A 26,447-nucleotide genomic window follows, 5' to 3' on the forward strand; every position below is an offset into this window, starting at 1 on the left:
CGCTTTGTCTCCATGAGGAATTCAGAAACTAATGGCTGCGGCAAACAAGTGGGGGTGGATGCTTGGGTTTTCGTGGGAGTAACTGCTGATGGGAACGGAGGAGATGCGGTGGGGGATTCGATCGAAAATGAGGCATGGCTTTGGCTACGGTATGGCGGTGTGGAATTTGTGGCCGTATGATGGGCTCCTTGCCTTTGAGCTGGATGAGGTGAAAGTACCGCGGTTGTGACGCTGTCTTGGTTGGATGATGACCAAATATAAACTGAAAAGACCTGAGGAGATTTACCATCCGTGCCCCAGTTCACTACACACTCTTTTCTGAGGCTTCGTTACTAACTTGAACCTGGTGCAATAGACTTCTATCATCCATTATTTGACAGCAGCAACAGCTACACATCCGAAACCTCAGTTTTACATGGACTAGGACATGGTATTCATGGATTATCATTCCCGACCTTCCGTTTAATCACTGATTATCATTCATCCATGCATAGCCTGCACCTCTCGTGCCGTTTCAGCACTTAGGCTGCAACAAGTCAAACACAACAACAGAGCATGTAGAGTGCCATGTCGGTACCCTCTGGCACGGAAGCTATGAGAAGCAAACACAGTTATTGACTGGCACATCTCCATGCACGTCTTGAGCTTCCTGCACAACCCCTCGCTACAAGCAGTGTAAAATACGAGAAATAAATAGAAAATGGAAACGAAAAAAGCAAGATAAATATGACAAATAAAAAATTTCCCAAACATGGTTGGCATATACCGATTCCAGCGATGTGTTTCGCACGGGCATGGGATGTAATATTGGCTGAGCTCATCTCGCGGCTGCTCCACAGATTTTCCCAAGACGTATAGTATAGGTGGTGGCGAGGTAGACGTTGTCACAAGTCCATCAAGACCTGCAACTGTCGACAGGTGGATCTCATATTTCAGCATATACATCCTCAAGCCTATCATATACCTTACCCGCTGAACGTAGTTGATACATGACACGTAATCGCCTTGGTTCATCAGTACAAGTTCTATACAATCTAACGTATACCGAAAAGATACCGGGAATACTCACCAGTACAAATGACAGTACCTGCTCACCAGAAGTATTGTACGCTCTGGATGCAAAAAGGGTAGCGTGAGAGCAAAAATCCAAGGTAGAGAGAGGTCTTGCAGAAACATATTGAGGGCTTGGGTGTTGCGAGATAGTGAGGTTGTCAACGCTGAACGAATGCTATGTGCACACGCAAGCGTAGCTGGTACGCCTATTCACGAGGTGTAATAGTTATATCCTTAGATTGCTCAGCTAGGGAGGATATGGTGTCTCGCCCACTATCCATAATGCAGATTCATTTCACCTCATCTGCAGCGTCTGCTGGCTGAGGAGCCGACGCTGCGGCCGGTGGTGCTTGAGCAGGTATCTGGGGTGGCATTTGGGGTATCTGGTTATAGCCGCTGCTCGGGGTACGATGCTGATGAGGGGGATAGTGATGCACCTGATGCGGGCTAGATTGGAAGGGCGGCTGCTGTTGTGGATAGTTACCCCGAACGGGAGGCACTGGGAACGGTCAGCAATCGGCAGTGGGTCGCTTCATTGGTTGCAACATACTGTGACCTGGCTGCTGAGCTGCATAGACAGGCTGTCCATGCTGCCCCGGCGACATGAACATGACTGGCTGTGGCGGCTGGCCCTGTTGGGAGTTTTGGTGCATCATCATCGGGGCGCCGCGGCTGGGGCTCGGAAAGCCACTGTGCGGCTGAGGGGGCGCATGCTGCGGGTAGGCGTGGCCCGGGTTCGGGGAATACATCTGCATCTGAGGCGTGTAAGGGGCCATGCCCTGAGGGACACCCATGTATGGACCGCTGGAAGGTTGTTGGACCATCATGGGGGCACCCATGTTGGCCTGCGGGTTCATGAACTGAGGAGCACCCGGGTAGGGCCTCATATGACCAGGCTGAGGGCCACCTTGGTTGACGTAGAATTGTGGCATAGGCTGTCCGAATGCTAGCTGTGCATGCGGGGCCATGGGAGAAGGATACCCATGTTGAAGTCTAGGAGAGGGGAAGACCTGAGAAGTTGACGCTGACATTTGCATCCGGTGAGGGTCATCAAAGTGAGGTGGACCAGATGCGTGGTGCTGGGGATGCAGATGAGGCCCATGTGGGGGACCAGAAACAGGAGGCATACCGGGTGTTGTTTGGGGGAACTGGAAGGGCATGTGGGGTTGATGAGGCGCCTGGGGATTAGATGCTGAGCGGTTCTGGGGAGAGATGGCTGGAACAGCAACAGGAGGCTTGAACATCTGCAGATAGGTCTTCTCTTCATTGCCAGTAGCCACGTCCCAGGTGGGAAGGGTTTTATATGCTGGCGGAATTCCTCCGTTGAAAGTATAATCCTTCTCGGTCTGCTCCGCGCTCTCCTTCTTCATTCGTTTAATAGGGTTGAACTGGTTCTTGAGAGACGGGCGCTCGGTGACGGGCCGTGGCTTCTTAGCACCGAAGAATGCAGATGGGCTAGTGGCACGAGAAACAGAACGACCTCCGACAAAAGGTGATGTGTTGGATGAAGCACCTGGAGTGAATGTGCTTGCGGCTGGGTTGGGCTTGAACTCCAGGGCTCTCACATTGAACTTTGTGGATGCAGAAGACGTTGGCGTTTGCACTTTGCTTGGGCTGGTTACACCGGACTGGTCGCCAGCGGGGCCAGTTGGAGGTAAGCGGCCGTCTTGAATAGGCAAAGGCGCAGGAACGGTCCCCATTGCTGCGCCTTTCCGCTGCTGAAGATTATCGGCCAGGCGGTGCCCGAGCATTCCAGTGGTTTGACGAGGTGGGTTCATTGCCTGGTGCTGGGTTCGCGCACCAGAACCTGCGTGCGGACCGGTAGGAGGATACACCTGGCGACCACGAGGATAGGCCGGGCGATCGGACGGTGTCGCCGCTGGCGTTGTTCCGCTGTCAGGGCGAGCCGAGACAGGGGCACGAGGTGTTTGTTTCTGCTCAGAAGGCGTCGGAGAGGTCTTGGTTGATGTTTTCTCCTCAGCCTGCAGCTGAGCTCGCTGGATGATTTCTTCCTGCTTATGAGGGTCCTTGGCGAGGATAGGTACCAGATCCTTGGGGACTGGCGTGGCGAGCTTGAAGTTCTTCGAAAATTTCATCAGTTCATTGAGTTTGATCGTGCGATCATAGGACGCCTGGTTACGGCGGCGTTCCTGCATTTTCTGTTTCTCGCTGTTGGCGAACTGACGGAAGTGATCTAGCACTTCAGCTTCTACATTGGCCGTAGCATTTTCCGTACCAGGCCGTTTCGGTACAGCGCTGGTGACTGATGGAGGCTTCGCCGAGGCAGACTTGTCTGCGTCAGGAGCAGCGCTGGCAGCTGTAGCCGAAGGTGCCGGTTGCGGTGTGGTGCTATCTTTAGGTGGTGGTGCTGTAGAAGGCGTTGTGTCCTTGGGTACCTGTTTCACAGTGCTGGCGGAGGAACTTGGGGTTGCGGCAGCTTGAGCGGCAGCCCGACGAGCCGGCGGTGTATATTTGTTTGGCTGCCCAGAGACAAGGGGTGGGAAGTTTCTCTCGTCACGTCGGACACCACTGTATTTGTCTTCCTCGTCACCGCCATCCCCTGGAACAGTTAACCCTCGTTCTTCCCTCATATGCGCATTGTCAACGTCGGTGTTCTCGATTTCACGTGCAATACGAGCGGCTTCTGCTTCCTTCTGCTTGTAAGTCGGATCGGAACGGTCGATCCGGGTAGTGTAGAGATTCTCGTCATAACTACTAGTGGCTCCAAACAACCGTGCGTTGGCCTCGAACTGATCCCAGCCGGCTGGAGTTTTCGCAGTTTCCAGGGACAAATCCACCTCGGTCTCTGCTGATGGTTCCCAGCGCTTCAAGGTTCGCTCGCGCATCGCCAAGTTACCAGAAATGTCGACATCGGTTCGAAAGCCCGTAGAGGCACCTAGAGAGCGTTAGCGACCAAGAAACACTATTAGGTGAAGAAAGTAAATGTGGACAAGCTTTACCATTGGCTCCTTTCGCTGTAACATCGGATGTAGAAACGTTGGGGACGGATATTTCCACCACATCCTTTATATCGAACGACATACTGTGATCCGGTGCAGATCCGAGGAACGGACTTGTAGCATCGCTTACGCCATTCGCCCGGTTTTGCTCTTGCTTTGTTGGGCGCTGTACCATCTTCAGGACAAAGGATGAGTCGCTGGGCTCAAGGGAGGACGAAGAGAATATTCCGGTGTACTTCTCGCCATTTTTCGTGGTGATGGTAGCGGCCAAACCCTAAGAAGTATAAGTGCTCCGTCCTGTGTGGGATTGAGGGTGGATGAGCTTACAATAAAGCTGGTGACCAAGAAAACAAGACGGTCATGGGCATGATTATCGGGTGTGTTCGACTCTTTCGATGTTGGCTTAGGGGCAGCATTCTGTTTCTGAGCCATATTTCCGTTCTGTTGCGAATACGAAGACCTCTGAGTAATCGGGTTCGTGCCTTGGGTCCATGCCTTCTGGGAGTTACTGCGCCTGGAGAAGAATCGTTAGTCAATGTATCACAAGACGAAGCTGCAAAAGGCATTAAATCCAAATACTTTGGTCTCCGTGCCGTGACAAGCATAGCCATCGGTAACATGAATATAGAAGAGAAGAATAGGGTGCAGAAGCAAAAGTCATTTGTCGAGTTATAATTGTGCGAGTTGGAAAAAGACCAGGATGGGTAAGGAGACGCTCAACGGCGCTCTCGCATGGTGACAAAGCGGTGAAACAAGAGTAACAGAAACCAAAGACCGATGGATTGGCTTGGACACGAAATAATCGGACAATGCAACTATACAACACAACATACCTCTGACCTCCATCTAGCGGACTGCCTGTCTGACGGCGACCCCCATCCGCCTTAGAGTTAGCGCTGGATCTCAATGAGGGCCTGGAACCCGAGTTCTGTGAAGACGCATTGACAGTATTGCCGGATGCACTATTGGCAGCCGGCAAGGAGTTGACAGAAGCCATTTGAAGTGGTGGTCAAAAATCGAATGAAGCTCACGCCGTGGAACTTCGCACGACGTAAAGCCGTAGAAAGATAGACACACGCACACACCGCCTGCGCGAACAGAGAACGACCTTGTCGGGGGGACGAAGAGAGGCGGGGGAGAATGTTAGAGGGGAAGGAAGAAAAAGATCGCAAGAAAAGAAATTGGTCACGGGACCACAATAATCAAGGGAGCAAAGAGGTAAATAAAGAAGCTTGGGAAGAAAATGGTCGAAATGAGGGGGAGAAGGAGAAAATGAAGATGGGGTGGAATCCCGAACCACAAACTGGTGATTGAGAATAAGAATAATAAAAAAGAACAATAGAAACAAAGCACATCTGCCAGGGTCAACGGAAGAGAGGCGACGGCAGTGGAGGAGAGGGAGGACAAGAGGAGGAGGAGAAATCGTCACGGTTTAGTGTCCGTGGAGGTGTCCAGACATTAGTAGGAACAGTAAAGTGTTAAGGCGGGAGGTGAGGTGAGGTTTGGCGGAGGAAAAGAGTCCCTTCCCATGGTTCCATTGGGCAGTTTGGCAGCGAAAGTGGGGACCTCCTCGATTTGATGGGAAATCTTAAGGTAAGGTAGGTAATTAACGTTATTTGTTTCATCAATACACACCTTGTACGGAGTTATGCCCAGGTATATTCCCTTCTCTTGGGATCATGATTACAATAAACATACTACCTGGTATACTATTTATGTATTATTTATTATTATTATTATTATTTTTTCACTCTGATAGTTACTTTCCCGTTTATGAGAATATTTAGTATTCAATCTTGTGCTCTTCTTCAGTCTTGATTATTATTATCTGGGGTTTTTCCTTTCTGACTGTATCAAATCATGAATGGGACTGACTGACTGAATGGACTTCTGGAATTACCACTGTGTACTTTAATGACTGTGTGTAGTGCGTGTTCCACTTTCCCTACTCCAACGCACTTCTACCATTGTGTCTGCCCAATCTGAATGGAGTACTCCTGCCTGGTAGTCTGTCAGAATCCACTTCTTCTGGCCCACTCTGATAGCACCATGAATTAATCCTCTAGTACTCCATACCAACGATGTCTACCGACAATGCCATGTTACTGTGTCAAATAAACCCCTGATCTTCACGATCTATTCTCCCTTTGTTTGTTCCTTGTCCGGCCAGCATATTTTTGCAAGAACCCACACATTCAGTCCGTCCGCTATGCTGAGTATTGCCTAAGCGTAGGTTTAAATACGTTGTTACCTGACCCATACAGGTCTGCAACAACCTTACATTCCAGGATACCGTAGTCAGAGTTGGCACACACCTGGATACAATGCTCCGGTGCTCGATAGCCAAAAATTCGGAGTAAAGGCATCAATTCTTTATTTACTTAAGCTGGGGGCTGCTTCCCGCAGACAAGGCCCATTACATTGCACGATTACTTATAGTGGAGTAACTACACTGCATATAGTACTATTTAAAAAGGTTTGAAAGACTGACCTTGCGTATGCTTACGCTTTAGAAGTCTGTCCAGTACGACTACACAGTAGTTATATTCAGTCAGACTGCACATGGCCTCTGCTTCTGCTACATTGGTTACTTGGCCGTTGGTTTGCAATACGAGTAAAGATCTAACAAACTTTACCTTACAAAGTCCGACAGCCTCATAACGATCCCGTCTCATTAAGATCCATAAGGTTGACGCTGGCCATTGATTGGGTTTATCTCCGCTTATCCGCGCGACCATAGTCCAGTCTATTGACTAACCATGACAATACTATGAACGCAGATAGAGAGTTTAATATTCATTTCGTAGAGTCAGGACCTGTCAATTTTAGATAATACGCTTTCCCACTCAGAGTGTCTCTGTAGAAGAGAAAAAATATCCTCAGTGTTTGGAAGAGTACTAGGAGTATACTCTACATTCCCTCGATGGGGTGTCTCGGATCTTCACAAAAATAGCATTCGCCTAGAGAGCGGGTCCAATTCTTGGCACCAGTTTTCCAGAGTCGGACAACGATAGGGTTCAAGTAGGAAGAACAGCAGGTATGGTACCACGTAATATATAAGGGGAAGGTAGGAGATTCTCTTTGCATACGGACATCAACCTCTCAGTCAGAATGGTAGCCCAGTCAGTATTTGTCAATGGAAGTCCTACCGAGGCACATCTTTTATACCTCGAGGGTGCGAGGGAGATCGCCGGAAGAGGGAAAGCGGGAGGCTGGTGGTGGAACAGCTGACAAGGGGTGCCTTAGGCATGGGGCCAACTGACTTGGACCAACTGCAGCCCAAGGAGACTAAACCAGAAGACAGCCGATCAATCAGTTCATTTATCGTCGAACCCCCAATCAACACCAAAAAGAGGCTGGGATACGTGTGTGTGGGTGTGTTTCTCAGCGAGGGACCCTTTCCTCTTGTAACATTCGCTTTCGCCCGAATTTTTTTTCCCCTTCTTTTGTCTCTCCCCACTTGTTTTTTGGTTCTGTTTCGTCTCTCGCTCCCTTACACCACCCTCACACTTTCCGAGACAGTCTGTCAGCTTGGCCCCTTCCCTACTACGACCGGGCCCTTACTCCCTGCATCTGCTGTGTCCCTCTCCCGTTTACCCGCCATCCAATTTACCCTCATAAAAAGGAAACCTTCCGACTTCCCACATATACGCACGCGCGCATACACGTTCACATATGCAGTCTGCCTCTAGCGTTTCGTCTCGCTCTCAGCGCAGTCCGTCAGCCCAGCATTTTTCCTCGGGCTCCGGAAGCAGTATTGAATCCGCCATGACTTCACAGTCCTCCGCGCCACGCAGTTCATCCAGCTCCGGGCGATCACAATCCAGAAGCTCTGTGGTAAGTTGTGCATTCAATAGTTCACACCACAACCCTTTACCCTTGCTGTCACCCACGTTGTACCCACAACTATCCCGGCTAATACATGTCTATTTGCCCGCCACAGCCCGATAAGCAGATCTCACAAATTGAAAAGAGCGTCACGCATCTCTTGGTAGCCACGAAGCAACTATTAGAAACACTGACACAATGGTCCCGGAAACAAGCTTCGGAGAACGAGGTATCTGACGTCTACGTGCGGCTAGGTTATGAGTTCAACCTTGCCTGTCGCGCATTCAATGCGATCGGAGTCGACACCTCCGACTTGGGCCCGGTGCCAGATCTTCTCCGAACAATTCTTGAAGACACTCTTAGCCAGGATGCTTCCCCGCAGAGCCTCGACCGCTATCTGCCGCGCATCCGTGACATCATCATCAACCTTCTTCACGGGCTCAAGAAGAAGCAGGCCCGCTTACGTTCGCGGCAACAGCGAGAGGAAAGTCGTTCGGTACCTGGCCGGCAGGCAAGCGCTGGAAGTGTGACGAGTGGACAGGCGGCTATGAACCAGGCGTACGAGGAAACTGTTTCTACCGTGTCATCACCGAAACGAACCGGTCGTCGTTATGGAAGTAATGGCTCTGTGGAAGACCCGTCTGGTACGTCTCGAATGTCACCAGCGCCGACTGACACGCGAGGGGGAAGCTTCTCAGAACGAGAAGCATCGCGACGAGAAGCACAGAATATCCTCTCTCAGTCCTCCCAACCTGAAAGCGATTCTACTCCCAAAGCACCCGCGTCATCGGTTAATCCGTCTGAATATCCTACTCCGCCGCCACCGCCTCCCAAGCAAGACGATGCCATTGGTGCGCTGCAGAGAAGTGGTGAGCTTGAGAGGCGCGCCTCCCGAAGGTTCTCCGCGTATCAGATACAAAAGCACCTGGGGACATCTTCCAGTGGTGTCCCTGTTCTACCGACCCAGCACTCTCCTCTGCCAAATCGTGGCCGCGATGTCCGTGAATCGTTGAATGCTGTTCGTCTACGAGGATCATACGCCCACGGCCGACAGCGATCGACGAACCGCTTGCAGGAGACCACTACTACCAAAACTGCACCGGCGCAGGCACCTCCGAATGTTCCGAGCATTGAAGAAGAACGTAGTAAGTCTCGGGCTGAGGCTTCGACGTCTGTCTCTGCAACAGACTTTCCTATCCCTCAAGACAAAGTTCAAAAACGGCCAGACACCGAAACAATCGATCTACCTCGTCCTCAGGAGGAGCCCTCCCTTGCCGAGGCATTTCAGCCAGCCAAGGAGAGCACATCCGACGCTGTTGCCTCTCCCACGACACCCAAATCAGAACGTCGACAGCCACCGTCTGTTTCCACCCCTCCCCAGAGCACTCAATTTACTGTCGAACAGCCATCTCCCGGGAAGGAGCTCACCCTGTTCCTACAGTACAAAAGCAAGATCAAGAAATATGTTCTTCCAGAAGGCTTTACTGGTCTGACAATTGGAAGGCTCCAGCTGGCTTTTATTGAGAAATTTGCCTGGAACACTCACAATAATGGAGCTGACTTGCCAGAGATCTATATCCAGGATACCGTCTCGGGTGTCCGCCACGAGCTGGAGGATTTGAACGACGTGAAGGACCGGTCCGTCCTCGTGTTAAATGTCGACATCCTTGACGAGGTGAAGAAGCATTTTGATGATGAATTTGGTGGCGTCCGCCGGTTGATTGAAGGCGTCAAGGACGCTTTGAACGGCCAAGAGAGTGTGATGCAGCGGGTGTCTGACCGCCAGCTTGAAGCGGCCAAGGAAATGGCGCGTCTTGCCGCAGCACCCCCGGTATCTGTTTCAAGTGCAAGCTCTGGGGGACCTTCAAAGAGTCCAATTGCAGGCAGCGACAGCCAGCTTGCAGAACTTCAAAGTCTCAGGCGTGATATTGCTGTGCTGCGACAAACTTACTCCAACTTCCAGTCGGATATCGCAAGCTCGATGAACGCGATCCGCACCAAGGCCAGCGGTGTGAAATCTGCTGCCACGGAAGTATCTCTGCCTACTTTTGAAGGTGATGCAGGACGCGCACGCGTCAATTCGGGAAAGAAGGAGCTTGGTGAAGAATCCGAACGCCTTGTGGCACGTGTTGATGACCTTCAGGATCTGGTGGAGGATCTGCGCAAAGATGTGGTGACTCGCGGGGTTCGGCCGCTGCCACGCCAACTGGAGAGTGTGGGCAAGGATATCAGTGCAGTTACAAAGGAGATTAAAAAGATGCAGGAATTCCTCAAGCGGGAGAAACCGATCTGGACCAAGATTTGGGAGAAAGAGCTACAACTTGTATGCGAGGAACGTGATCAGCTCACTATGCAAGAAGACCTTGCGGCCGACCTACAGGATGATGTGGAAAAGGCCGCCCAGACATTCGCTCTTGTTGAGCAGGCTACCAAAGAACAAGCAATGCAGAACAATCCCACTAACGGAGTCACCCTACGAAACACTTCTCGTAATGTGGTCATCGACCCCGCAGTGGATCCCATGAAGGCGAAAGACAGCGTCCTAGGCGAAGTTCGTGCGCTGCAACCGAACCACGAATCACGCCTTGAGGCGATTGAAAGAGCAGAGAAAGCGCGGCAGAAAGAATTAGAGAATCGCCGGATCGGCCTCTTCCAGAAGGAGCTAGGAGCATTTGTGGAGGAGGGTAAGCTGAAAAAGAGTGGTGGTGTGGAAGAGACCGAAAGACTTCGTCGGGCCAAGGATGATCGCATCCGCAAGGAGGTGTGGGAAAGACAACAAGCTCGAGCAGCAGAGATGGAGAAAGCAGAGGCGGAAGCTGCAGCTGCACAAGCCGAGCAAGCTTCTCAGCGAGAATCGAACACAACAGATGGTGCTGAAGCAAAGGCCGAGGATGGAGCATCAGAAACCGGAGATGAAAACGAAACATCGTCCCTTAAGGGGAAGGAACCTATCTCTGAAGAAGCAGAGGAAACTGAGAGCAAGAAGGAGGAGAGCGAGTCGGCGAAGAATGATGAAGACAAACCGACTCAGCCTGAGACTTCATGAATCGAGATACAGTTCGCGACTTCACGCGGACACATTATCATTCTTTCCCTTTTATTGTTGATATTACTACTGCATTCGTTGTTTGTCCCTCGCTATGTCGATTTCCTTTGAGCCTTGGATGCTTTCGTGAACACCCCTTTCCTTTGTTTACTTTTCCTTTCACTTGTTCTTTCTTTTTTATCCGTTTCCTTTTCCCCTTTCCATATTTCTCCGTTATACGGCATGGTCCCGCCTCGCAAAGTATTCACTTCTGCTCGTGCGTGTGCCGGGTCCGGAAGTGACTACTATGTGTGGTGTGCTATAGCCGTTACTTATTCGAATTGCTGATACCCTGCCGCTATTGTGGCCTGTTTATGACCATTGTGATGATACATTGGGGGCGTCGAAGCATATATCCCTTGTTTTCATATCTGTACCTGTGTTAACTTCGATGCGACCCATGTTTAGTTGGTATATTAAATGCGAGACCTGATTAGTAGGATCGACGTTTTCATACTTCAATTTTGGGGCTGTAGAGGGTTACAAGACGTCTGGACAAGTTATTCCATTTGTTTACGCTATGTTTTCCAGTCATGTTATTGCTACTAGATATGAATGGGAGACTTAGGGTTAGATCCATGATGCTAATGAGCGCTTTCTGTACTCTCTTGTATGTTGTTTTTTATAGATTCGCACAATATTATGTATAGTATGATAAGTGAGAAAGATCCTTGACAAGTATTGTACAAGAATATGTAGACAGGGTTGGCTCACTTTATATATAGGCTCGTTCACGGCATTACGTCCTAAGCCTAGTACTTATTGCGAAACAGATCACTAGATAGACTACAGACATTGTCAGGATCAAACTCCATACGAATGAGTTGTAGAATATAGCATGCCAATAGTAAATGAGTTGAATTCGTGACCGTGACTAAACCTCCCATTCTGAGTAACTACTATATGTCTAAATTCAAGAAGCTGCCAGTTTGCTAAGCGCGCATAGCTCACAGTACGTACATTTATCTTTCTCTCTTTAAAACTAGATGAGTGTGGTCTGTTTCTGGTGATAACCGGATGATTCTGGACCTATAAAGTCTAGAAAGGATCCCCGAGAATACCAGTGCGGGTGATATAGCCCTCTGTAGTTGTAGTGATATTCACATACTCTTCATAGAACCAAAACGACTATGCTACGAGAACAGATGATGGGACATCAAAAACGGGTTACTGATGGTAGGTGATGTTTTCTGGATGATGTTTTCTCTCTCAGAGATTAAAAAACGGCGAAGCAAATATCCCTCCTTTGCTTTGAATACCCCCTAATACATCTGATCAAGATTTACAACCCATCATTCAATAACCCTTAGAACAACCAAGCACTGACATGAACAGCCAAAGGACACACACACACCACATAAAAGCAAAGAGCCACAGTCCCAAAATATTCCAACAAAGCCACTACCACAACACGTCCGCATCCATACTGAACCTCTCCAGGGCCTTGACCCTCTCCTGCACGATCCTCACTCCTTCCTCATCATGCTGGTTAACGCCTATCAAATTCTTCACCGAAACAACCGCCGTGTTGAAGGGCGCAAACTGCTTCATCCTATCGCGCAGATCCCGCAAAACCCGAATCTCGCCCTCTAGAGCCTCTACGAGCTCCAGATGAGCCTCAGCCGCGTTCTCAGCGTGGTCAAGCAGCGTCAGCGCCTGGAAGACCCACGGCGCGGTGGTCTCCTCCTGTTTGGGGAGGGTGAACTTGGACGAGACGTCCGTTTTGATCTTCAGGTACAGCTGGAGGAGGTCTGCGTAGTTGGTTGGCTCTGTGGGCTGGGTCTTGGGCGCTGGGGTAACGGTTTGCGAGTCTGAGGATGCGCTGGGCTGTTTGTGGGACCTTGGCTCGAACTGCATCACCGATGACGGTGGAGTCCAGTTGCGAGGTGTTGGTAGGGAGTTTGAGTATACGGACTGCGCTGTGGGGAAGTAGTTAATATGGGATCGGCATCCGATTATTGGGAAGTCGGGTTTGGAGTTCATCTTGAATGGAGCAGTATCCACGAAGAAGGTAGAAAGGAAGATATGGTGTGTTGTATTGCTGTAGTGTCTGGATGATGAAGTCGAGGCAGGTGGCTGGGTAGAGGTGGATGCAGTCGAGGTGGCAAAGATCAAGGAGAAGGTAACGGTGAGTCAAATGACGATATTGGGACATAGTCATGGTCATTGTTGACTCGTTGATGCCTTGAGGTATGGTATTACTTTAAGATGATGACATCTCTACGTACTATATACGGTTAGCTAACACTGTAGAGGGCCTCGGTAGGAAACAACCATAGCGTACCCTACGAGTGTATGCATCTAGACAGAGCATTGAGTGGTATGGGACTGTACCATACCACTTATAGATACAAAAGGATAGCATGTCCATCAGGTTGAGTTAGGGTTGGCATATGGAGAGACCCCACAGTGGGTCAATGTCAGGGCTGAAGATCGTCACTCCAAGCCTTTGGTTAGATTAGTGGAGTGTACTAGCTCGTGTTCTATGAAAATCAATGATACTACTGCAGTAAGTATTCTACTATGCATCTATTTTGCTTCACAAAGTGCACGACTGCTTTGGTCCAAAGAAATTAGGAAGATTTGACGTAGTCCATGTTTGACCGCCTATAAATATGCTTAGAAGAAACTCAATATATACATAGAGGTGATACTCGATAACGAAATATGCCAAGCTGGAAGATATGATTGATACAGAAGACTTTCAACTGTAAAAGAGGCGACCCATAATCTGCGAAATTAAAAAGAGGAAAGGGAAGAAGTATACGCTTAAGTCAATCACAGACTGGAGGGGTGTCTGGAGGTATGATTACGCAATGTATTCCAGTTATAGCTCTCTGAATGCCGGCATATATACGATTAGTGATGGGGGATGGAGTTTGGGCATACTGCTGGTTTAGGCAGAAATCTCGAGTCACGATGGTGCACATGGGCCGTGGGGATACCTCAGGAGTGCAGTTTTTCTATCTACTAGGTTGAGAAAGGTTACAATTACTGTTTAAAGCTATAGGGCATTTGCTGAAACGGGGATAGTCAAAGAGAGTTAGGGGGTGTGCTGTACTTCGTTGAGATAGACGGTGTTAAAGTCTTGGTAAATGAAGGATAAACCGCATAACACTTAGTCTGAGCATATATAACCCATGTATGGCCCCGCAAGCCAAAAAGCAATCCTATACAGCTAGCGGTCAATCTATCAGACAGCAACCCCAGAGAAAGTCATGCCTCAGTCCACCTCTTCACGTGCTCCCAAGGCGGCACCACAACGTCCACCCTCAAATCCGTTACAGAAGTACCTTGACCTTCGTCCGAAAGATGGTTAGTGGACATGTTTACCTGGAGTGTTCCCATTCAGAGTAATTATCTTCGCGTGACTAATAGAATTTATTTTTAGGAGGCTTCTTGATCAAAATCCCTAATAGCCACTCCGATTTCAAGCGCCGAAAGCATGCCCTCTCCCAGAAGAACCAGCGGGATCGGCTGAAGATTGCTTTCGATCAGATGGCTCATGTACTTAGTACAAGTGGCGTGGACAGCGGGCGAAAAAGGGGACTGTGCACTAAGGTAGGTCACCGTCGGAGACGAGCTGGGCGATGTTTTCTTGAACTCTGTCTTAGAATGTTGCTGGCTGACATGAGATAATGGCTCGAGCTCTCACAGGTGGAGCTCATCGAAACCACAGTGGAATATATCCAGCACTTACAGACCAAGCTAAGTGAGCATCGATCATAAATTAAGCGAGGGGTAAATGAGATGGTTGTCATAGTTTGGAGTTTGTCGACGATATCAGTGACGGACTGGTGGGTCGGAGAATTTCTGCTTCTAGCAATAGTACTAATCTTACTCCAGTCAATTTCTCTTCGCTATGCCTCTACTTTGGTATCTTAGTTGGCTCTAGTGTCAGGCAGCTGCAGTGGTGGCTTCCATGTGGTGATTCTATGAGCAGAAGACAAACTGCCAAGAAAGGAAATGATTTGGAGGCACGAAGCATGCTGAACTGCTGCAAGAAGACTGGTCCAAAGCGAGTCTTGGAGTACCTAACCATGGTCTGTGGCTGCCACACCGAAAGGAATACTAAGGCAAATCTCGGGCCTGGATAGGGCACGGCTACGCCCTTCACGATCCTTTCTGGAACCAGGGCTGGTAGGTTGCAGCAATTGTCAAGGGTACTTCGAGCGGAAGTCAAGTCATGTCGCAGCACTGTCGTATACCATGGCGGATGCCAAGAATCTGAAGCTGGACTGTTAGCGCTACTCATGAGTTCGATCCGAGCCCACGTTCCTTTCTATAGAGCTTTAATTGGCCATACAAGCCTTCGAAGCAAATGGTGCCAAGGCTGTTCATGAGCGGACTACTTGGCAATTGAACGATATGCTGCCAAGAGCGTCGGAGCATCCGAGCCCATCAGTTGACTTTCAGCGGCCGAAATTGATAAGAAACTATGCCTAGGCTTGAGTCTGGTGCTCTCATGTTGGGGTCAATTTACGAATGAATGGACTGACCTCGCCTAAGGTTACATGGAGGGTGGGCGGATTACGATGTCCAAAAGTATGGATGCGCTGGGCACTCGTGTTATACTTTTGCTTTTGTTCTACCTACTTTTCTGTAGGAAATCGCCAATGGTGTATATAAGCGCTATGAATGCCCCTCTATTTATGGAGATCTGTAACCTGACTCAAGACCAGTCTCTTGTTGGCTTCAAGCCTCTGCCAAGATGGCCCTTCACCAGTTTGACTACATCTTTGCTCTCGGCACCATCTTTGCCTTCCTGGATGCTTGGAATATTGGCGCCAATGATGTTGCCAACTCTTGGGCGACGTCAGTCTCGTCACGATCTTTGAAGTATTGGCAGGCCATGGTACTTGCTTCCATCATGGAATTTTGTGGCAGGTACGGACACTCTACTGTCCTTCCCAGCCCGTGTTTTTGAGGATTCAGATGCTAATACCGAGACTTAGTATTGGTGTGGGCGCCCGTGTTGCAGATACTATCCGGACGAAGGTTGTTGCGGTCGATCTCTTCAAGGAAGATCCCTCTATGCTTATGCTGGGCATGTTATGTGCGGTCATGGGCTCTTCTATCTACCTTACTATAGCGACGAAATTTGGAATGCCTGTTTCCACCACACACTCTATCATGGGCGGTGTTATTGGAATGGGTATTGCGTCGGTTGGAGCGAATGGCGTTTCGTGGTGGGGAGGTGATATCAACTCCGGTGTTGTTCAGGTGTTCCTGGCATGGATCATTGCTCCTTTCATGTCGGGCGCCTTTGGCGCTATCGTCTTCCTGATTACCAAGTACGGAGTGATGCTGCGGAGCAACTCAGTCCGGAATGCTTTCATTGCCATTCCGATCTACTTCGGCATCACTTCCGCTCTCCTCACCAGTGAGTCGCATACCTAGACCCGCATGAATGTTCGCTTACCTACATATAGTGCTCATTGTGTGGAAGGGTGGGTCAAGCAGGATTACCCTCACTGACGCAGAGACTGTTGGTGTGATTATTGGGGTTGGCGCTGCTGTCGCCTTGATCGTTACCATTTTCTTCCTTCCTTGGCTGTACCGAAGATTACTGAAGGAGGACTGGCAGCTTCAATGGTACCACCTCTTCCTTGGCCCTCTAGTTCTACGTCGTGGAGAAGTTCCCCCTCCGCCGGAAGGGTATTCGCCCGTGCAAGATTACTACAGTGGCCATAAGACTCTAGAGCAGCTGCAGGCGGAGCGCGCTGCGACTCAAGAAAACCGACCGTCAGACCTAGAGAACGAAGGCGGGCTGGTCAAAGAGGACCAGAATACTTCGTCCGAGGCTTTGAAGTCAGAAGCGCCAAGCGATGCACCTTCACTGGCGCCCAAGCCAAAATTCTCAATCATTGGCCCTCGACCGGAAGGAAAGGGGTTCTTTCACCCAGCTATGCTGTTCTGGCAGTTCAAGCGCTTCTTCTTTCGGGGAATCGAGCAAGACGTCGTCAGCTTGCAAAAGAAGAAGAATATTCTTACCGGCGACATCGAAATGACCCATGCCCACGCAAAACATTACGATAATAAGACTGAGTACATGTACTCCTTCCTGCAGGTGCTGACGGCATCCACTGCTTCTTTTACCCATGGTGCCAATGATGTGTCCAAGTATGTCTCCATGTCTAGCTAATTTTAGATTTTGCTAATTATCATAGTGCTGTTGGCCCATATGCCACGATTTACGATATTTGGCAATCTGGAAAACTCAACTCCAAGAGTCCCGTCCCTTACTGGATTTTGTAAGTACCATGTACACCGCCACGATGAACAAATCAAAACTTATCTCCACAGGGCCTTTGGAGGTGCCGCTATCGCAATCGGAATCTGGACCTACGGTTACAATATCATGCGAAATCTTGGTAATAGGATTACGCTTCACTCCCCTTCCCGTGGTTTCTCCATGGAACTTGGCTCTGCGATTACGGTCATTACAGCGACCAGGCTCAGTAAGTCCACTGTATACTCCTGAATGATGGCATTATCTAACAACTAACAATCTGCAGAGCTTCCAGTCTCCACAACGCAATGTATCTCAGGTGCAACTGTTGGCGTTGGTCTCTGCAATGGAACCTGGCGTACCATCAACTGGCGCATGATTCTGTGGATCTACTTCGGCTGGATCATTACTCTGCCCGTAGCTGGTATTATCTCTGGCTGCCTTATGGGAATTATCATTAATGCTCCTAGGTGGGGCATGGGCGTTTAATTTTCATCATTACATAGAACGTGATGAGTCGTTGGAGCTGAGTTTAGCCGCCTGATATCTATTATATATACCTTTGTGTTCCTAATATAATTAATTAGCGTTACGGATGCGTTGTGCAGCCGTACTATGTCTTTCCAAACGAACTATGGAGCAAATAGCTTAATATATGTATGGATTTCATATATGTATGAAAAAGGTTATATAGAATCCTTCTACATGGAATATGATGATTTACCGAGGACTTGTGTGATCCATTAACAAATCTAGATTAAACCAGCAAGATCAGAAAGAATGTAGAGCAAAAGGCTATATAATATCTCATACACGTAACGCCATGTACCCCCAACCCTCGATCAAGCATCAAGTCTATTCTAAGATATTTATTCTATCCAACACGACAGTTCCACAAGGACAATCTAGAAGTCAACGCAAGTCTAAAAAGGAAAACAAAAAAGGACAAATCTATCCTCTAAGCACCAACCCTCTCCAAAAACGCCTTAACGCGTCTAAACATCTCCGGCGGATTAGAATACATAGGAAAATGGCCACTGTACGGAATCTCCGCCAACTCAACTGCACCCTCCTTCAACCTCGGCAAATACGACAACGAAGCATTCTGCACGCCATACATAAACATACAGGGGAAAGAGAAACCCAAAAACAACGCAAGCAAGTCATTGTTATCGGTAATCTCGACCATTGTCGACAAAATCCCATACGTGGCATGGGGACTAACTTTGTGTTTTAAATTAGACGCATAGATGGCATTCGAGAAGGCGGGGGCGCGCCTCGCCCTCTCCGTAAACTCATGGAAGAACACCTCCGGGTCGTCAGCGGGGAAGAGAAAGACCTGGCGACTGAGGAAGCAGTCCTCTGGGGCGAGATTGCCCTTGATATTGACGAAGCTGAGGACGCAGTCTGGGATCTCGGATGCGAGTAGGAGGGCCGTTAGGCCGCCCATGGAGTGGCCTGAGAGGTGGAATTTGGTGACCCCGTAGTGGTCGAGAAGGGCTTTGGCTGTTTTAACCAGGAATGGGATGTTCACTTTGCTCAGGTCGGAGCAGGTTGTGTCGCCGCAGCCTGGGGCGTCGTATAGAAGGAGTCCATATTCGTTGAGATGGGGGAGGTAGGCGAAGTCATTGAATTCTTCTTTGGAGGAGCCGAAGCCGTGTAGGAAGACGAATGGTGGACGATTGCCCTTTTTATATATTGTGGAGAGTTCGAGACTAACGCCGTCGACTTGTAGCTTGACCTTCTCGTAGGAAGGGGCGTTGTCTAGGGAGAAGGTGGCGATGTCGTCCATCTGGCGTAATTGATAAGGGGATTGAGTCTCCGCGCAATCTTGTATAGGGTATGCCTTGACTAGGGGTTTACAGTGGAGGAGTTGGCATGTACCTTTGGAGGGTATATATATGAGTTGATTGCCTGTGAAAAATATGACTCAATTTGCCTCCAGCAAGTATGCCGTCGGCGTGTCGGAGCTTGACCGATCTCTGCTCTGTTTCTGGTGGAGATGCCGATAGTCTCCCGCACCAGTAAGCTCTTCATTAGCCCTAATTCCGTCGGCATTATTTCATCTACCCGATCGGCCAGGCAGTTACTAGTTAGTATGTTAGCAGTATATCCATAGATATATTAATGCAGGATTATACGTTGAAGATAGCTTTCATTTCCTGATATCTTTATCTTCGAAAGCAGCTCTGGCATTCCTGTTGTATACAACTGTCAACGGATGGTTTCAATCAGCCGGCCGGTTCAACAAATACTTCGCAGCCACAGCCATCTTCCACATAGACTGGTGCCAGCACCTACTCAAAACTTTGCACACGCCGCATCCAGGAAAATGTCTACCCAATACCTTGACGTGCCCGTCCTTCCAGCAGATGTTGCCTTTGGCTTGATAGCCGATTTCGATGCAGACCAAGATCCAAAGAAAGTCTCCTTAATCGCAGGAGCGTATCGGGATGAAAAGGGCCTACCTTGGATTCTTCCCAGTGTGAAACAAGTAAGTAAGGAGTGACGGGCTTTACAGCGCATCATTCTCCTGCATGTCCAACAAATACTAACATAAGGCTAGGCAAAAGAGCGCATTGCGGCCGACCCTAGATCACACCATGAGTATCTTGGTATTGCAGGGTCTCCTGTATTTCTGGATACTGCTAAGTCACTCGTCTTTGGGACTGAGCTAGCGGACAGCCGGAACATTGCAAGCATCCAAGCTGTGTCTGGCACCGGAGCAAATCATCTAGGCGCCTCATTTCTTGCCAAGCACCTGAAGCCTCAGCATGTCTTTATCCCAGATCCGACCTGGGTAAACCACAAAACAGTGTGGGCTGTGGCAGGCCCGGAAGTAGTTCAGAAAGAGTACCCATACTACGATCCAAAAACGCGATCCATTAGATTCGCTGATATGGTTTCGATGCTGGAGACAGATGCAGAACCAAACGACGTGGTCATCCTTCAAGCATGTGCTCACAACCCCACAGGACTAGACCTAACCCGCGAGCAGTGGAAGCAGCTGGCAGACGTGGTTCTGAAAAAGAAACTTTTTGTCTTGTTCGATAGTGCCTACCAAGGCTTCGCAACCGGAAACGTGGAAGACGACGCATGGTCAGTGCGGTATTTCACAGAGCGTCTACTATCGAGCCAAGATCCTGACCAAAGGATTCCCGGACTATTTGTTGCACAGTCCTTCTCCAAGAACTTTGGACTCTACGGTGAACGCGTGGGCGCATTGCATCTAATCGCCCCTTCGGATGTTTCTGTACAAGGAGCCAAATCTCAACTGTCTCTGATTGCGCGTGCAGAGTATTCTAATCCGCCTCGATTTGGTGCTCGGATTGTGGAAACCGTCCTCACGGATCCAGAGCTCAGACAGCAATGGCAGCAAGATCTGAAAACTATGAGCTCGCGCATAATTGGCATGCGGAAGCAATTGCGGACGAGACTAGAAGACCTTACTACCCCTGGAGATTGGTCTCATATTGAGTCCCAGATTGGGATGTTTAGCTATACCGGCTTGAGTAGGGAACATGTCAACAGATTGAAGGAGGAGTATCATATCTATCTGATGCCCTCTGGACGAGCTAGTCTCTGTGGACTGAATGAGGGGAATGTTGACTATGTCGCGAGGTGCATCTCCAAGGTAGTGAAGAACTGATGATGTATGTGATTACGAATGGCTCGTTTAGAGAGAGCCCTGGTACCTAGTTAGACGGTATTCTGTTCATGACTTTCCAACTTTATTGGAAGCCATAACTGTATAGGTCCTGATTTGTCAGTTGTATTTCTCTTTAATTCTACACACCTAAATTTGAGCGGAGTCTGATAGTGGGTCTTGTCCGAACATTCTCTGTTACCGGATCAGGAAATACTTGGGTTGTCACGAAATGCCGCCCTCAGCTTCCTAATGAGTTTACTTTGAGATACTGTCCATTATATCGTGGCGGGGCTTATCTCTACCGTAGAACTGACAGCATCCCACTCGCGCAAATTGTACCATACTGCGCATTGACATAGAACATCCCGGAGTACGGAAATACGGGGAAATACAATTCTGGACCATTGACTTTACATCCTTAATTTACTCCTTCCAGAGAGCTTCTGATTGAAAGCGCCACTATTCCAAGACAACTAGCACAATGACTACCAAACTGTCGCAGGAGACCGCATCTACCTTCGTGGGACGTTAGATGCAACAACATCGGGCCCATCACCAAAAGTTCCCGGTCTCGTCTATTGTGCTGTAGACCGTGAGGGCGACGTATTCTTCAGCCATGCTTCTGGAAAGCGTGGGAATGACTCCCCAGACCCGATGTCCTTAGACACAGTGTTTTGGATTGCTTCCTGCACGAAGCTGATTACCAGCATAGCCTGCATGCAAATGGTCGAGCAGGGCAAGCTGGCTCTCGACGATGCTGAACAAGTCCAATCGCTCGCTCCAGAGTTGGGGGATGTCCAAGTCGTTGAGCGAGAGACCGATGGCAGCTTCCGTCTAGTCCCAAAAGACCGCGGTATCACACTTCGAATGCTCCTGAATCACACCTGTAAGGCTTTCCTTAACGCTTACCCATTTTCCTTGAATAACGTTGACTTGTCCATGTATAGCTGGATTTGGCTACGCCTTCGAGGATCTGAAACTTCGTGACTGGTCTCGCCCACTCGGCTTGGACGACTTTTCCGGCCACGAGTCGGACGTATTGCACCGGCCATTGGTCAATCAGCCAGGGACTCGGTTCCAGTATGGTGTTGGGCTTGATTGGGCTGGTGTGCTCGTGGAACGAGTCAGCGGTCTATCCCTGGAAGAGTATTTTCAGCAGTTCATTCTGCGGCCTCTGGGGATTGAATCGGTCACTTTCTTCCCCTCCGTGGAGATGAAAATGAACCTGGCGTACATGCATCAACGCGATAAAGATGGTACATTGAAAACCACCGATCATCTCTATCGGTATCCTCTTCTGCCGTGCAAACCTGGAATGGAAAGCAATAGGTTCTGCATGGGAGGAGCAGGCTGTTTCGGGAAGCCCATTGAGTATTGCAGTATGTTGTTTTCCAACTTTCCCCTGGCATCTATACACATGTACACCCATGTAGCTAACATATAACATCATAGAGCTCATAGCAACACTTCTAAACGACGGCACGGACCCAAAAACAGGAACCCAGCTCCTGAGACCCGAAACAGTAAAAGGCAAGAAAGATCCCAATCCATCCAGCTATGTTACTTAGCAAGTTAACAAGTCGAGTGTAGAGATGTTCACCGACCAAATTCCAGATATGCCTCGGTATTGTAACGAATACACACCATCGGGAAAGCCGCTTCTGGCCAACCCTTGTCCTTTGGTGCCCTGTGATGATGACCTGACTGAGGGTTGGGGGCTGTCCTTCTCTCTCAGCCATCGCAAGAGCCCAACAGGGAGGGCAGCTGGATCTGGTTCTTGGGAGGGACTGGCAAATCTGTTCTGGTTTGCGGATCGGGAGAATGGGGTTGGGGCTATTATTGCATCGCAGATTCTTCCGTATGGAGGTATGTATTGATTGGGATACGGAAATGGTAGCTGGCTAACTGTTATATATCTAGATCTGCAGGTGTTGGGATGCATGGAGGAGGTGGAGAAGATGATATATGATGAGTTGGAATCTAGAAACGTGTAGAAAGATAGGGTGATAGAAGGCATGATGATAACTATCTAGAGGCTTATATTAGTTTAGCGCTGGGAGTAAAATTATGTGCTATTTCGTCTGTACAGGTCTATACTACTATATCATTAATTCGGTATTTGAGATATTTTCCAATATATACAGACAGAGAGACTAAGAAGGCAGTAATATAGGCGATTTCACTCATCTCTTCGGCGGAGCGGGTATAGGAACGAGGGAAATTGATTGACTGAAGGTAGTTCTTTCCACATATACAATTCTTTCATCCACTTGTTAAAAAGAATCAAATGGTTCGCGATGCTCAATGCAAGGTGTAACAGAATCACGAAACAAGCTTTAGAATGGCTATCTTATTCAGTTTAACACATACATATTCTGTAATTCATCGATCATAACATAGAAGAAAAGAACAAAACATAAAAACCCATATCTCTGTAGCAGCTAGAGGTATTCACAGCTTCCCAAATCCGTTCACACCAGACTTCTGAGCATCATCATAGTCAATTTGGAAGCTGTAGGCCGGGTCATAGTGCATAGCCCAATACGTATCCCAAATAGCCTTGGTAATTGGACCAAGCTGGCCTCCATTGACCGGTTTCCCATCGAGAGAGGTGATGGGCATAATACCTCCAGCGGTAGTGGACATGAAAATCTCATCGGCATTGTACGCCAGCTCCACAGGCACGAATTCGCAACGCACGTCAATTCCACAGGCTCGCGCCGCATCAAACACACTCTTGCGCGTAATTCCTTGCAAGACACCACGGTCCGGGGTATACAAGACGCCATCCTTGACCAGGACAATATTGAATCCAGACCCCTCCGTCAGGTGAGCATCGCCGTCCGTCAAAAACGGATACGTAGCACCGCGATCCGACGCCTCAAACATCCCCCGGACCAGGTCTCCCCACTGCAAGTTCTTAATCGTGGGATCGATAGCGCCGGGAGGAACGCGTCGCACCGTCCGGGCGATAATAGCGCTGCCACCCGTGGGCTGCACCTCGGGCTCCATGACCCAAACGTAGGGCTGGATAAACATATAGAGACTGTTCACGATATCCTCGGGCTTGGTGCCGCGCACGCCCTTCAGACCCCGGGTCACGATCAGCTCCACGAAGGCATCACGGATGCCGCTCTTGGCGACCATGTCGACCAGGACCCGCTTGACCTCTTCGCGGGGCAGAGGTACCTTCAGGCGCAGCTTTTCGCAGCTAACTTCGAGTCGGGTGAGATGGTCGTCGAGACGGAAGAATCGCCCGTCCCAAACGGATGGCACGTCGTAGGTCAGGTCGCTGTGCATGAAGCCTTGGTCGAGGAGTGGGATGCGGGCCTCGGCGAGCGGGACGTATTCGCCTTCTATCCAGGCGATGCCCTTTGCGTAGGGGTTGCTGCTCGCCTCAAGGACAGCCTGGCGTGCGGCATAGCCGGCAAAGACTTTTTGCATGGAGGCCATTGTGAGGTTGGGGAGTTGTGTGTGGGACTGTAGACGAAGTAGAGGGAAAGATTGACTTGGATGTTGGTTACATGTCTAGATGGTGCACTGTCTTTAAGTATATGGAGAACAAGCTATCTGAGAACAGCAAAGTAGGGCTTCTCATTACTAAAGATCTGGGCTTCTGCAAATGATAGTCGTCGCGCTTTGACCAAAACCGGGAACTTGCCTAAAGAGGAAACTGAGTTTATTCCGGATGATTGAACGATTATGTATGATTTCCAAGCCTGGTAAGAGATACGGAACTATTTCCCTCTTGGCAGCGCATTTGGAGAAGGCAATATGCTTGTAGAGTGAATTGGAGTCATAGTATACTTGTTTTGGTATTTTGCTATCTCATAAGCCCTTGCGGGAACTGGTGTTGTTGGTTCTTATTGGAAGGCTGGGACTATATATTCATTTCTCAAAGCCTCATTCAGCAAACTGTCTAAGTTAATATCGCTTCTCGAGACATCGGCGCAATGGAACAAAGGAATGTGGTAGTTATCGGGTGAGGAACCTTCAAACCGCATGCTGCGTATTGGCTGCCATAGCTATGTCTGACTTCCATGCTTGATTTCAGTGCCGGAGTGGCGGGCCTTACGACTGCTCTTCTCCTCTCGAGGCTTCCAGGATACAAGATAGTCGTTGCGGCGAAACATATGCCTGGAGATTACGACATCGAATATGCTTCACCGTGGGCCGGCGCAAATTATATGCCGTGAGTCAAATTTAAACCAGGAGCTTCTTGCGCATTACTCACCAAGGCCATTCTTAGTATGTCGACTCGTGGCACCAAGGCAGCAGACTGGGACAAGTCCACATGGACGGCGTTGGAGGATCTAGCACGCAATCACCCTGATGCTGGGATACACTTCCAAGGTAGATGGGACAAAACTCGTTCACGACTTGCCACTAACAACATGCAGAATGCGAAATACACAGCCGTTCGAAAGATGTTGGTACGACAACCGCAAAATGGTTTGGAGAGCTTTTATCACCGAGCCCGTGGTTCAAGGACGTTGTTCCAAATGTAAGTAAAAGCTTCGCGTATGGGCTCGAAGCTGTCTATCTCACTCTAAATCGATTAGTTTCGCGCCCTTCCCAAGAGTCGACATGGCCCTGGCTTTGATGCTGCCACAGTCTTCACGTCCGTCTGCATCAATACTGCTATATACCTTCCCTGGCTCGTTTCCCAGTGTCTGAAAAATGGAGTTGTATTCAAGCGAGCTGTTTTCAATCACATATTGGACGCAACCTCCCTATCGATTCACCTGGAACACAAGGTCGACCTCATTGTGAACTGCACAGGCCTTATGGCTTCCAAACTGGGTGGAGTTGAAGATAAAACCGTTGTACCCGCCCGTGGACAGATCGTGATAGTCAGAAACGAAGCTGGTAAGATGCTGGATGTCTCCGGCACTGACGACGGTGATGGTGAAGCATGCTACGTTATGACGCGCGCTGCTGGCGGGGGTACAATTCTGGGTGGCTCGTATCAGTTGGGAAACTGGGAATCACAGCCGGATCCCAATCTTGCCGTGCGCATTATGAAGCGCGCTGTTAACATGTGTCCTCAACTTACGGGCGGGAAGGGAATCGAGAGCCTTGATATCATTCGACACGGTGTGGGCCTGAGACCTGTGCGGGCGAATGGGACAAGAATTGAGAAAGAACGCATAGGAGACACTTGGGTGGTACACAACTATGGTGCTGGAGGAGCTGGATATCAGTCATCTTATGGATGCGCTCAGGCTGCTGTGAACCTCGTAGAGGAGGCTTTGGCGAGCCGCGCAAAGCTGTGACCTTGTTTATGCGTTTATGTTCTTGATTAGCCTGGGTACAATTGAAGATTGAGTCTGTACTGCTTTTGGTTTTCAATGTTAAGTGTTTTGAACTAATACATCTGATTATATGCGTCAAGCTTTCATTATCTGGTTTTATTCTAACTAGCATGCCATGTTGATCTCGTAGACTGATATTGTCATAATGACCAGATCATCTACTATATCCGGAACAGTACCTACAGGTTCTATTTGCCGAGAGGAGTATCTAACCAATGCCTAGTTGGGTTTCGAATACATGATATGGCAAGACCATTGGGAAGATCAGATAAAATCATACGACCATGTCACACATGACAAAGTGAAGCAAAGTGTGATAGATCAT

At 49.1% G+C, this 26,447-nt stretch overlaps 9 protein-coding genes across 9 annotated transcripts; 5 read left to right on the forward strand and 4 right to left on the reverse strand.

The window, feature by feature from the left end:
• Nucleotides 1-683: 683 nt before the first annotated feature.
• On the reverse strand, nucleotides 684-5,191 carry ANOM_002916 (putative PAB1 binding protein (Pbp1)). Its single transcript, XM_015548173.1, has 6 exons — nucleotides 4,847-5,191; nucleotides 4,341-4,527; nucleotides 4,014-4,287; nucleotides 1,604-3,949; nucleotides 1,070-1,552; nucleotides 684-1,004 (listed from the first exon to the last, which is right to left on the reverse strand). Exons 1-5 carry the CDS (start codon nucleotides 5,008-5,010, stop codon nucleotides 1,344-1,346), a joined length of 3,180 nt encoding a protein of 1,059 aa, XP_015409030.1. The 5' UTR covers nucleotides 5,011-5,191; the 3' UTR covers nucleotides 684-1,004; nucleotides 1,070-1,343.
• A 2,448-nt stretch (nucleotides 5,192-7,639) lies between these two features.
• On the forward strand, nucleotides 7,640-10,887 carry ANOM_002917 (formin-mediated actin nucleation enhancer; the record flags this gene model as incomplete). Its single annotated transcript, XM_015548174.1, has 2 exons — nucleotides 7,640-7,850; nucleotides 7,957-10,887. Exons 1-2 carry the CDS (start codon nucleotides 7,689-7,691, stop codon nucleotides 10,885-10,887), a joined length of 3,093 nt encoding a protein of 1,030 aa, XP_015409029.1. The 5' UTR covers nucleotides 7,640-7,688.
• A 1,440-nt stretch (nucleotides 10,888-12,327) lies between these two features.
• ANOM_002918 (uncharacterized protein) lies at nucleotides 12,328-12,909 on the reverse strand (the record flags this gene model as incomplete). Its single annotated transcript, XM_015548175.1, has 1 exon — nucleotides 12,328-12,909. One exon carries the CDS (start codon nucleotides 12,907-12,909, stop codon nucleotides 12,328-12,330), a length of 582 nt encoding a protein of 193 aa, XP_015409028.1.
• Nucleotides 12,910-15,637: 2,728 nt separating this feature from the next.
• Nucleotides 15,638-17,647, forward strand: ANOM_002919 (inorganic phosphate transporter; the record flags this gene model as incomplete). Its single annotated transcript, XM_015548176.1, has 6 exons — nucleotides 15,638-15,813; nucleotides 15,882-16,309; nucleotides 16,359-17,049; nucleotides 17,097-17,180; nucleotides 17,233-17,387; nucleotides 17,445-17,647. The coding sequence occupies 6 exons, from the start codon at nucleotides 15,638-15,640 to the stop codon at nucleotides 17,645-17,647; spliced, it is 1,737 nt and encodes a 578-aa protein (XP_015409027.1).
• Nucleotides 17,648-18,116: 469 nt separating this feature from the next.
• ANOM_002920 (alpha/beta fold hydrolase) lies at nucleotides 18,117-18,950 on the reverse strand (the record flags this gene model as incomplete). Its single annotated transcript, XM_015548177.1, has 1 exon — nucleotides 18,117-18,950. One exon carries the CDS (start codon nucleotides 18,948-18,950, stop codon nucleotides 18,117-18,119), a length of 834 nt encoding a protein of 277 aa, XP_015409011.1.
• Nucleotides 18,951-19,490: 540 nt separating this feature from the next.
• ANOM_002921 (aspartate aminotransferase, cytoplasmic) lies at nucleotides 19,491-20,807 on the forward strand (the record flags this gene model as incomplete). Its single annotated transcript, XM_015548178.1, has 2 exons — nucleotides 19,491-19,652; nucleotides 19,725-20,807. The coding sequence occupies 2 exons, from the start codon at nucleotides 19,491-19,493 to the stop codon at nucleotides 20,805-20,807; spliced, it is 1,245 nt and encodes a 414-aa protein (XP_015409012.1).
• Nucleotides 20,808-21,288: 481 nt separating this feature from the next.
• On the forward strand, nucleotides 21,289-22,801 carry ANOM_002922 (serine hydrolase domain-containing protein; the record flags this gene model as incomplete). The annotated part of the gene is made up of 6 exons (XM_015548179.1): nucleotides 21,289-21,334; nucleotides 21,397-21,693; nucleotides 21,755-22,186; nucleotides 22,260-22,330; nucleotides 22,388-22,673; nucleotides 22,728-22,801. The coding sequence occupies 6 exons, from the start codon at nucleotides 21,289-21,291 to the stop codon at nucleotides 22,799-22,801; spliced, it is 1,206 nt and encodes a 401-aa protein (XP_015409009.1).
• A 457-nt stretch (nucleotides 22,802-23,258) lies between these two features.
• On the reverse strand, nucleotides 23,259-24,260 carry ANOM_002923 (aminotransferase class IV; the record flags this gene model as incomplete). The annotated part of the gene is made up of 1 exon (XM_015548180.1): nucleotides 23,259-24,260. The coding sequence occupies one exon, from the start codon at nucleotides 24,258-24,260 to the stop codon at nucleotides 23,259-23,261; it is 1,002 nt and encodes a 333-aa protein (XP_015409010.1).
• A 587-nt stretch (nucleotides 24,261-24,847) lies between these two features.
• On the forward strand, nucleotides 24,848-26,083 carry ANOM_002924 (FAD-dependent oxidoreductase; the record flags this gene model as incomplete). Its single annotated transcript, XM_015548181.1, has 4 exons — nucleotides 24,848-24,999; nucleotides 25,057-25,160; nucleotides 25,208-25,311; nucleotides 25,370-26,083. 4 exons carry the CDS (start codon nucleotides 24,848-24,850, stop codon nucleotides 26,081-26,083), a joined length of 1,074 nt encoding a protein of 357 aa, XP_015409008.1.
• Nucleotides 26,084-26,447: the final 364 nt, after the last annotated feature.

Source organism: Aspergillus nomiae (genome assembly GCF_001204775.2).
Source record: "Aspergillus nomiae NRRL 13137 chromosome Unknown contig00061, whole genome shotgun sequence".
Classification (NCBI taxonomy): domain Eukaryota; kingdom Fungi; phylum Ascomycota; class Eurotiomycetes; order Eurotiales; family Aspergillaceae; genus Aspergillus; species Aspergillus nomiae.

Excerpts from the sequence above, each read along its gene's own strand:
- ANOM_002916 (XM_015548173.1), bottom strand. The coding sequence starts at position 5,010 with ATGGCTTCTGTCAACTCCTTGCCGGCTGCCAATAGTGCATCCGGCAAT. Across the intron at positions 4,528-4,846 it reads CCGCTAGATGGAGGTCAGAG|GCGCAGTAACTCCCAGAAGG; the intron begins GTATGTTGTGTT and ends ATTCTTCTCCAG. Across the intron at positions 3,950-4,013 it reads TACAGCGAAAGGAGCCAATG|GTGCCTCTACGGGCTTTCGA; the intron begins GTAAAGCTTGTC and ends AACGCTCTCTAG.